Raw genomic sequence first — 12,137 nt, 5'->3', positions numbered from 1 at the left:
GTTAGTAATACATGGTTTTGCAGCAAGTGTTCATTTACTTTATTATAATAAGGGCTTATTGGTATGGAACACAGCTCATATATGTTACTGAGGTATTTAATTTTAAAATATTCTTAATCAGATAATAAAAGGAGTAGAAATTATTCAAATGGAAGAGTGACCAAATTCTACTTATCCGACCGAATCCATTTGTCCGCAATCCTCTTAACTTGGCTGATGAAAAGTCCTTCCAAACCTGTCGAGGTGAGGTAAAACCCCTTTGGAACAGGAGAGACAGAAGAGTGGATTAGGAATACTTGTGGACATTTGTAAGTTTTTTTCTTCAAACATTATACCAAAGTCTTATGTTGGCAGAGTAACATGTTTTATTTTTACAGACATTAATTACTTGTGGGTTTACAACATTTTGCCTGGTGGTGATGAACAATGTAATTTTTGTGGATTAAAATACGATACAGTGTGAAAATCAGTAATAAATAAACGGACCATAAGTGGTAGTGGCTTCATTAATGCTACAGGTACTGATGTTTATCAGGCTATGCCTAATTTTGCGACTGTATTGCCACGACAGTAAATGTTATTAGAGTATTTACTAATGTTATGTAATGTTCATTTACTTTACACCATCACTGTTGCTTTCGTGGCCGTAAAGTCTCACTATGAAACGGACTTTAACGTGACATTAGCTCAATTGCTATCAGGATACACCTTGTGATACAGTACTTTCACGACACTACTGTCATGGCAGTATTCGCATCAATAACTACACTCCTGCTATGTTTACAGAGTTATGTGTCACGCTATACCTATAGCTACTATAATAAGTACTGCAAACTATCATGATATATCTCGAACAACATTACTGTCTAATATATTTTATCATGACAGCAGCTTTACCACTGTGCAATGTATTGCCAGCTACCACCCTATACTTTAGTAAATGTTATTGTTCCGGTAACCTACGGCCTTACGGAAAGACTGCCATGTATATTATTACTGCCATGTAGATTAGTAGCGCCTCATGTGGCCAACAGCCAAATCTCACCACCTCCAGCGCTTTTGGTGGCAAGAGAAGCAGCCTAGATGAGTGTGAGATAGCCATCTTGTCCTCAACCAGAGAAGCGTCCATCCTTTATTTTGTTCAATGATCATTAATATTTACATGAGTGAGTAAATTCTCTTGAGTGGTTCCCAGCAGCAGAGAGAGGAGAGGCTTGGGGATGCGGGGAGAGGAAGGAAGAAAGAAGTTAGTCAACATAGCAATAGTTAACAACCACACCATCATCAACCACCTCAATGTTAGCATCTACAATTTCCATAGCCCAGTCATACAAAATTTTACTTAACAATCTAATCATAATGTTTTCTTTCGGCCACCCACTACACCATTGTAACATAAAACAATAGAATTTTATTTTTCATTTAATCATGTTCATTTTCAATTATACAGTCCACTCCGACCCAACCAGCCAACCCAAAAGTGAAGTGTGTCTTACAATGCGGTTGAAGGCATACTTCACACAGTCATTACGTCAACTATGCATAGTTTAACCACTGCATTTCCTTCCGTTTCCATCACATTCCATTTTTATATGTTGTATAAGTTATGTTACAATACCAGTGTGTTCTATAATCGGTTTACATTTACAGTGTCATCAGGATACGTAACAGTTAGTATGTTATCATTTGTCGGTAAATTATACGTGCATAATAAGTACACAAGTGCGCCTAAGATGGATCCTCGGTGGACTCCTATAAATATTGGTTAGGGGTGGATTGTCGGACAGAAAAGAAGCGTCTATAAGAAAATGATTGTAAAATAGTAAGTGTTTGGGAGAATTAGTTTTGTTTAAAAACTAGAGCTTAAAAACAGATCCAAAGAAACGTTTGAATCGCATTCAAAAGTGTTTGTCGAAAAGCAGAAAAAACATATTGACAATGAAAAAGGGTAGCACAGAGTACGTAATAAATTTGTCGAAATCTACATTAACTTTCTCTGTGTCGAAGGATAATATATAGGATAATATTTTTTTTTGTTTAAGGATATTTTAAATTTTATCCCAACCATGTGATCTGGGGGAAGTAGCTTTTTCTTATATCAGTATTGCCTAATATTCTGCACCCACGCGTGTTTTTGTCACTTAGTGAGACGAGAAAATTAATTTTAAAAACCTTAGCGGAGAGTTACTTTGATGATGTAAGTTGGTAGTTAAGCTGAGACCGCCATCAGAAGGCGAGATGTTAGCCCTTAAGATATGACGAGAGATCAAAGCCAACCAACCCCCTGTCAACTACCAACTTCTGTCGACCTTAGTTATACCGGATAAGATTTAGTGGAGTGAGTTAGATAACACTAAACAGGCTTTGCTCTCGAAGCATATAAATTTATATACGAGGACATGTATGGAAATATGTACTTAATACTGAGTTTATAAGGAACGAGGAACGCACAGAATTAGCGTTTCAGACAAGAATTTTCCGATAAAGACGAAATTCTTTGCCATGTTGAAAGGTACAGTTAAATTATCCGAAGTCAGTTGCATAGCAGAGGGTAGGGATTACATTGCTATATTTTAGCAACCCTATTTCCCCCTACGATGTGGAATTTTTATCAGATTTTAGAACATTACTGTTTTCTATTTAAAATTTCAATGGAACCACTTATCGTTGCATAAGCTGTGATATCTCATAACACCGAAAAAATAAATAACACGATTTTTATACATTAGAAAAGATCAACATATTATTCTAATTCTAAGATATCTCATTTCTATCGTTTTGTAGGAAGCCTATATAATTTTTACTGACTTTAATAATTCTTCCAATAGTTTTTATTTTTTTAATAGCTATACATAGATATTTATACTAGACAGTATGATATTTGAGTGAATGTTAACTAAACATTTCAGTTAAAGAGAATCTAATAGAATTATTTTGATTTGCTAATTATTTTTTAATCCAGAACCAAACAGTTTTTAGGTTTTATAAGTATGCATTAAGGTTATTATTTATATTTGTTAACATACTAAGCCCATCAGTGCTCTTCGATTATTAATTTTTCTTTATTGACATTAAATATACTTAATTTTCAAATTGTCAAGACTTTTCCTCGATATAATTTTTTTTTTAACAAAGCGTATACATTAACAACCTCAAGAATCAGTATGTTATTATAGTTCTATATATTTCTTTAATTTTAATAATAAAAATGTAAAAACTTTCAAAACAGATGTTCATTTAAAGGCGTTCTATACTACACTACCCACGATACATAACCGTCGTGCGGGCTTAGCCACGCGGCCTAATTAATGGCGCAAAGTGAAGTAATGTCATGAGTCGTTTTGAATTAAAACCCATTGTCTATTTTCCTTATTTCGACAACTGGACAAAATAGCTAGAAAATATTAATTTTTGGACAATAGTAAAGGTTGACCACAAATTTATTTTTTGAAATATAAAGCTATATATAATAAAACTAGTAAATTTGGTGAAAATGGTACATCAAGAACTCTAAATTGTGGAGAATTCACCTATTGGTAGCACTCAATATACAGTTCTAGTAAAAAGGTCTCGAGGACACCTGGAATCAAAGAGGAAGCAAGATAATAAACAAGTTAAGTTAAGAAGTTTATTATGGATATATAATCCTGGACAAACCGGCTACATATGTCACATCGAGATCATTATAGATGACTTTATTTTTGACAAAGTAACGAATATTAAGAATTTGGGATTAGATATTAGAGGAATTGCAAAGCTAAAGTACTAATAGAGCTTATCATAGTCATGTAAATAAGTTTAGACTGTTAGTCTAGTAAGTGTTGTAATCGTATGAATCGACAGATTTCGAGTAGTTCAGTCTTATGTGAGGATTCCATGTTAGTCGCTTGTCAAGACGTAGTCCAAGGTAGCGAGTCTGTTCAACACACATAATTGGAGTATTATTAAAAGATATTAATTAAGGAAATTAAGGATATTATTGTAGGGCAGGGAGTCATAGGTTTACAAAGAAGGGTAAAGGTGATTTGATTATATGTTTTTTTTAATCCTGCAGTTCTGATACAATTTCTCAAGGGATGTGTTATGGAATCTGAAAATTCGGGATATAATTAATGTTTCATTATATAACTGAGTAGGACTTTTAATGATATACCTTCCATATTAGTATATCATAGTACGTATGTAACGCTAGTATAGTATAATTTATATGTCTGAAAGGTATTTTTTTTAATAGATTTATAGAATATAAACATTCTGTATCAAATGAAACTATAATGTAATTGTAATATCTTATTTACTGACTTTTTGAATTGAATTTTTGATCACATTTTATAAAAGTTTATTTATGATTATTTAATTAAAGAAATATTCTCAAAAACTGATGTTCAGAAATATTCGAAACCAAGATGAGAACAGATTCTGAATCAACTAGAACTAAGTTAGACGTCAATTTCGTACTGCGGAAGCACACAATTCTAAAGTTTCCTGTCGGTAAGAGAAGGTGACGGCACTAAACCTTACAAATATTGCTACAGTTGCAGCCTTCACTCACCTTCTCAAATACGAGTTTTGATAAGCTTCAAATCTCAGTAATGTTTATTATTCTTAAGCGAATTGTTGGATCGAATGCGGCTGCGGGAATCATCTTTATTTATTATTTATTGTGAAGCAGTGGGTACTTTTCCTACTATTAAAACCATTATAAACAGGCAAAATACGTCAAAAGGCTATTTTAAGTTTTTTTAAAATTTAGATAAAAATTTTATAATATCACTGAGAGTGGTTAACTCTAATCAAGTGGAAAGAGCACAATAATAAAAGTAAAATAATGATTTTGAAGAATGATTCTAGTGTGTTTATATTTTTGGAGTGGTTTGCAATAATGGTGCTGCTTTACAGAGGATTTTTACTTTTACTTACCTATATATGGAATGTATAGTAAGAGGAAATATTACGATTATGCGAAATTTCAAGTTTTCAACAGAAATATACGTTTTGAAGTTTCCTGTGTCGAAATATCCAAGTTTTGGGAAATTATCGGGATGTGTATACCTGTGAATAGCCTAGATCAATAAGTTGTACGAAACTGAAGTTATATATTTAAGCCGGTGTATACCTGAGGTGTGTCAGCAACATTTTCGATAAAATTGACTAGCCGACATTGTATGGAATCAATTTTTCTCGTTTTTTTGTGGATTTTCTCAAAAATGGCTCCAAAGATTTTGATAATATTCGGTATATTGATGTACAATCAAGGAATCTTTAGCACTAGGCCTTACCCTCACTGAAATAGTTTAACTGGAATTAAACGACGAGTGTTCAACAAATCTTCTCAAGTAGCTTTTGAGATAATTAACTATTTTAATTTTTAAATAGTAATGAAAAATGTATAAATACGAACTATGAAATAATTTGATAATTAAACAATGGGGAATTATGTGTAATAGCTTAGAGACTGAATAATCGGAGACAGTTGAGCAAGCCCTTCTCCAATTATCCACGTCTTGGTTATAATTTATTGAAATGTTGTGTACTTGGCAAGAATAAAATATAAATTCGTTATTCGCACCTCGAGAAATTCTGAAATACGAATTTTTATAGTAACAAAAAAATAAAAATTTATTGTTTTAAATTTTCGCCTTTCAAGGTGGGACCTTGTTATCAAATCGGAAAAACGCTGTAAATTATTAAAAAATTGCTTGATATTTTATACGAAAGATTTTATTCTTTTATATAATTTATATAATGTAGCCGTGAGTTAACTCTGTGTATTCGGGGAGCCTTTCGGGGTCTATCCAACCTCAAAAGTGGCCACCCGTAATTAGAGAAAAATCTGTCGAACGTGATCTTTAAAAATACATTTACTTTTATAACTGTTGTTCATGAGCAGTACTTTATAAAAAAATCTAATTTTGAGGAGAGGATTTTTTTAATAAATACTTTATTGTAAATATTAAACAAAAAATATCTAACTACATTTCAAATCTAATGTTTCCCCATAATACAGATAGTACTACTAATACAATTTTTAACAATACCCATTTTGAAATCTTCCAAAATTCGATATACCTGGGATTGAAGTGTCCTCATACTCATCATTTACACCATGAATTTCCCTCACTTGAAGAGTATAAGAACCGCTTCCGTGGCTTTAGGAAGAAGCAGAGTAAATGCGACAATATCTGGAGAATGACGTCGTTCCTCCAGCCGCTGGAGCTGGAATTAAAGTGGGCCCTGAGAATGAAAGAGATGATAATAAACGGATGCTCACCTTTTTTTCAACAAGCTCTCTGGCAGTAAGCTGTGGAAGCGATGTCCTAGCCCAGGGCGACAATGCTTTCTTTGTCTTCAATCTTCCTTCTATTCCTCCTGATGGATATTTCCCATTTTTATTTATCTGTTTCAAGTCTTAGCAGACGCAGGATTTTTTTATTGACTATCCTCTCGTAGTACACATTTTATGTATACAAAAACAATTAACTTTATTAAATGTAATCAAATTAATAGTACCTCACTTAAAGATTAAAAAAACAAATAAGAGACGTGAAGTTCGATTCTTTGAAATGAAACGATTCCCAGTGGTGAGTCTTTAATTTTTTTAACATCATTCCTTTTTCACCTACTTATGTATGGAATATGTAGTAAGTGAAAATATTGCGATTTGGCAACATTTTGTATTCGAGTTTTCTACGGAAATATACGTTTTTGATATTCCTCGAGTCAAGATTCTCAAAATGATCTCGGTGTGTATATGTGTGAACAACCTAGCTCAAAAACGAAAACTTGTAAAAAGCTAAAAGAACATATTTAAGGATTTTATATATAAAATCGATCAACTGGAAGTTCCACTTTAAATAATCGATTTTTCACAATTATTATTAAATTCTACATATCAACGTACAATTAAATTATCTTTGATATAAGCTAGGTCTTATTCTCATTAAAATATTTTGACAGAACTTAAATGCCGAATTTTCAAAAAGGCATTCTCTACAGTACCTGTAATTTTGTTTGAAAAAATAAATCAACCATCCACATTTTTGATTAGATAGACACAAAAAAATTTAATATTGCGTCCAAAACGTTTCAGTCTGTCGAGCTGTCCTCAGTAAAAAAAAACAAAAAACAGGACTCAAAATTATTTCTAATGCTCTACTTTAATGTTATTTAGTTATTAAAATTTAAAAATATATGATATATAAAAAAAAAGATTACAAACATTTTTTTTAATGTAAAAAAAAGGTTTCAGCGTTTTTGCTATTTTTTTAATGAAAAGTTTTTTATAATAGAAAACTCAAATAAGAAAATTTGCACGATTGCGTTATTTCTCCTTACTATGTATTTCATAAATAGGTAATGGACTGTAATAAAAATGAAAAATTGTTTATTATTCTGGGACTAGGTCCTTTAAGAACGATTAAAAGGTAATTGTAATATTACAATAACATATATTGATCAAAAACAATTTGGCCGCACTCAATACAACTTATATTCAAAATTGTTGTAATAATTTAAAATTGTTATAAATAATTTTAGATACAGAGATTGTTTTTTTTTTTTTTAAACTAACTGACTAAATACATAAAAAACAAAATAAAAATGTAGTCACAAATTATCTGTACTATTATTATAATATTGGAGGCGTGGGTGTGATGAACCCATCCTATGAATACCGCGTCATGAAACGCGCGATGTATTTCCAAAACAAATCGCGCGAGGCTTAAAACCTACACGCGCCAATAATAATAATAATAAAATTATAATATTGGATTAGATTGATGAATTTAAATTTAGTTAAATATAGGGATTATAAACGAGTTAAGGGTTAGTAAATGACGTATGTTAGAGGAAATGGAGTTCCAGTGAAAGACAGCTCGGGTAAAATATAATTTATCAAACGCAGCAGTTCAGTGAGGTAGGAGAAAGTAAAAATATAAAACTTCAATACAAAGTCCAGGCATTGATGATTATATAACAGAACATGGCAACAATAAAATACAGTGATTTTAATATAAGTTTAAATTCTGATGAATTCACGAGCGGTTCAGACTGAATAATTTTATGATGCTATATGAAATATTATTATTATTATATTTTACTATCACTACTTTATGCATTATATTTATATTATTACTTACTATACTATTTTTATAATTAATATATTACATAGAATATTAATATAGATTTGCAATACTTATTTAATATTATAGCATTATGTTGTTTTGAGTTGAAATCAATTAATAAAAATTTTTAATACATTTGTTAAAATTAATAAAATCTTGTTTTGTACGTTGTTTGAGCAATTTTCCGTACTATTAAGTCTCAAGTCCTCTCTCTATTAAGTATTAAGTCCCAAAAAAGTTTTTGGGACTCAATTAAATCAAGTGCATAATTTATTTTAGATACACTAAAATCTATTAAGAACTTGCTATTGTAGTTCCTTCCCCCCCGAAAATTCTTTATAAGTAGATGAAAGGTGATTCCCCGTTTAGTGAAAATTAGACACTGCCTCTTGTTTCGAAGAAAATGAGGCTCGTACCTTTTGTTACAGGCTAAATCCCAAAGGGTAGCCTTGCTAATAGTAATCTCTGTCATAATTAAAGGTAATTAGACCTAAATTGGCTTCCCTAATAATACTGGTTAATTACCTTCATTGAAAGTATAATATAATATATACATCTTTTTATACACACAGCTCTCGATTCAATATCGTGCGCTATAACAGCACAAATTCTTTGAAGTATTATTAATTTAAACAATATTAAGTATTTGAGACATTTTTTAACCTTTTTTTAATGAAAAAAAAACAGAAATATTTTTTTATTAGTTTTAAAATTGTTAACCAGTATGTTGGTTTAGTTATTATCACATTGTTTGAAAAAAGATAAAATAGGTTTGATGTATTAATAATTGTTAATAATAAATTGTTTCGACCTTGCTATGGACTGGCAGCAAGGTATATTACTTCAGACTTAAAACTCTACTTGTCGACTTTGTCGATGGAGTGTTGAAATTATAAGTTGGTTCCTACTGATATTTTCGTCAGTCGTAATTTAATTTGATCATCAAGAATGCCGACCGATGTCTACTAACCATAACTCATTTATCTCATTTTTTATTTGTTAAACATATCATTACTACACCGAAATTATTTTAAACACTTTTTCGAATTCATCAGTCTCATAATAAAGTAAGTGTTTTTTTTTTTTTTAATTTCCAGGAACTATTACTGTCACTGCAATGGTAGAAACTGTATAACAGTTGTCATCATGATTATTTTCGTGGCAGTACTGTCAGACTTGTTCTGGGCTGATTATTGACAGTACAGTACATCTCAGCTGTAAAGCTACCATTATGTTAGTAAGGTTCTTACACAATACATTTACTAAAGCAAACTACTATACATTATAGTTGCTGTCAAGAGATTTCTTCTTGACTGTCTAAAATTAACTTATATTACGTATGCTTCTGCTAAATATAAAATTAAAAAAAAATTATAATATAATCATTTCCAGGATCAGATAACTTCATTTTAAAATAATCATTTGACCAATATGATTCTAGTAACTTAAAAAAAATTATACGATAAATAATTTATGATATTTTTCAAATAAACTTTACCATTTTTAGTTCTTTTATTTAGTAATACATTGGGTTGTAAAATAAGTTCGTAGTGTTTTTCTATATTTCAATTTAATCCTCTGTATTTTTAAAATCCTGTTTACTTGGTCAATAATGTTTACATATTCTAAAAAAAGATTAGTTAAGGTGCTTTTATGCATCAGTTTGACTGATCCAACTGAAATTACTTATCTTTAAGTGATATTTAGCTTGTTCACAATGGAAGAGAAAAAAAATAATTTTCGTCATTTAATGAATTAATAATTAATTTTTATTTCCAAAAAGGAAAATCCGCTGCACAGACGGTTAACGAAATTTGCAGTGTGTATGGCAATGATGCCTTAGGAGAAAGAACCGTCCGTAAGTGATTTGCTCGGTTCAGAACCGGAAATTTGTACTTGGAAGATGCAAAGGGTCTTCGAGTCGTCCTTTAACTGTTGATGATAACCATATTCAAGCATTGGTCACAGACAACCCTCACTCTACGACACGGGATATCGCAGAACTGTGCCAGTTGGAACAATTAAAGACAGCGGTTGAGCAAAAGCGTCCACCATTGGCTAATCGCAAAGGCATAGTTTTCCATCATCATAACTGTCTATGCAGACCCGGTAGAAATTATTGGAGATTGGCTGGAATGTGATCCCCACCCTATTCACCAGACCTTGCCCCAACAGATTTTTACTTATTTCAATCCCTCCATATCTCTCTTAACGGAAAACACTTTAATTCGCTCGAGAAATGCAAAACTCAAATAGAGGAGTTCATTGCGCAAAAATCTGAGAAGTTCTGGGAGGACGGAATTAAAAAATTACTTGAAATATGTATGTAATAGATCTAAACGAGTCATATGTAATCGATAATTATGATAATTGATGATAAATAATTGATTAAAAATATTTACAAGAATCTGAAGTTTTTTTTTTAAATCACCAGTAAAAAACACAACGAACTTATTTTACAACCCAATAGTTTCTTCCACGGTTTTGTTAAAAATAAGTTTTGTTTTATTTTTGAATTCACGTTCTCCACTTCAGAAAAGTAATAGTTAATATGAAAAACCTCTAATGTCATTGAATAAGGTTTTTCTTGATGAAGCAGAAAATGAGAGTTCTGCTGTTCAACTCTTCATTTAATATGTACGCATTCCTAAACACTAGGTAGTAGGTTTTTGTAAATTTTAAATTCCAATTCACATTGCTGTATGCCTCTTGTATTTCCTGTTTGTATCTATTATTATTATATATTTGTATCATATTTTTGTTTTTACTCACATAAGTGCAGGTAGGGAGACTGCAGACGTAGACTCCGGCCAGGAGGACCAACACGAAAAGCTCCCTGTTTCTACCAAGGAGTCGAGGATACTCGTCGCAGAGGGCGGTGATCATCGCCTCCAGGCCGCCGAACGTTGAGTCCAGTCCTAGCAACAGAAGATGAAGGAAAAAAAGGTAAATAATGACAATGACAAAAGGACTTTCGTTTATATATATACATAAATGTATATTAATCTTATACATGGATAAAGACATATTTTTTTTATTAGCAGAAATAAAAGTTGTAGTGCATGTAGTGTAGCAAAATTAGTGCAATGGAAAAAAAAGTGCGAAAATAAAATAATATTCAAAACACACCAAAAAGAATAAAAGAGTGGAAATAGTCAAAATCAAATTTTTTAAAAAATTATTTACTCCATCAGCCTAAAATAGGAAGTGTAATTACGCGTGTTACTAACTCCGAGAACCGACCTGGATTCGAATCTGTGGTAGATAATTATTTATTCTGTTTCTGTAGAGTAAGTTAACTCTGTGGGTTCAGGGTGCCCTCCGGGGTCCACCTTACTTCATAAAGCGGATATCCTTAATTAGGGAAAATCTGGCGGTTGGTAGTGATCATGAACAAATCACCTACCTGTAAGTCGTAGTTCAAGAATCAGTATCATGTCTCTATGTAAATTGACCTTAGCGTGTAACATGCTGAAGTGCCGCAACAAATATTGTCGTGTATCACGCTAGGGAGAAAGAAAAAACATGTTACAGTAAATAATTATCTTAACAGTAGCTTCACTGCCGCAATATGCACAGTTGGCTATTCCTCTATGCCTAGTACAACAGCATTGTCATGACAGTAAATGTTATGACTGTAACTATTATACAGTTCAAGCATGAGACAGTTTCTGCCCTGGCTTTAATGTTTTACTCCGTAAAAATGAAATTGACCTGGAAACGGCTTTAGTATCAACTAGGTACTATCACGCCAGACTTAGTGGAACGGTACTGCCAACATGGCAGCTATCATAAAAATCATATGATAGTGACAATGGGCCATATAACCCTAAAAAATTAAACAATTGTTAATTCAAAGAGCAATTTTTATTTGAAGATATTCTAAAATTTTAATTGTTTCATAATTTCATATTTTTTTTTTTTTATTTTTTAATTAGATTTATTTATTGATAGATATTACAATCTGCCACACAGTTGTGGGCAATAGGTAATATTGATAAATGATCTCATACA

General features: G+C 31.6%; 1 protein-coding gene across 1 annotated transcript in view; it reads right to left on the bottom strand.

Annotated features, from left to right (window-relative positions):
- The window catches only part of SerT (Serotonin transporter), a 172,285-nt gene that overhangs the window by 27,203 nt on the left and 132,945 nt on the right, over positions 1 to 12,137 (bottom strand). Inside the window, exon 10 of the mRNA XM_014419417.2 lies at positions 10,896 to 11,041. Within this exon, the coding sequence (XP_014274903.1) occupies positions 10,896 to 11,041 (146 nt within the window). The remainder of the gene's footprint in view (positions 1 to 10,895; positions 11,042 to 12,137) is intronic.

The sequence above is a fragment of the Halyomorpha halys genome, unplaced genomic scaffold (genome assembly GCF_000696795.3).
Source record: "Halyomorpha halys isolate HHAL.00 unplaced genomic scaffold, Hhal_1.1 Scaffold237.1, whole genome shotgun sequence".
Classification (NCBI taxonomy): Eukaryota; Metazoa; Arthropoda; class Insecta; order Hemiptera; family Pentatomidae; genus Halyomorpha; species Halyomorpha halys.
The sequence above is the reverse complement of the archived record's forward strand: the minus strand, read 5'-3'. Positions and strand labels throughout refer to the sequence as shown.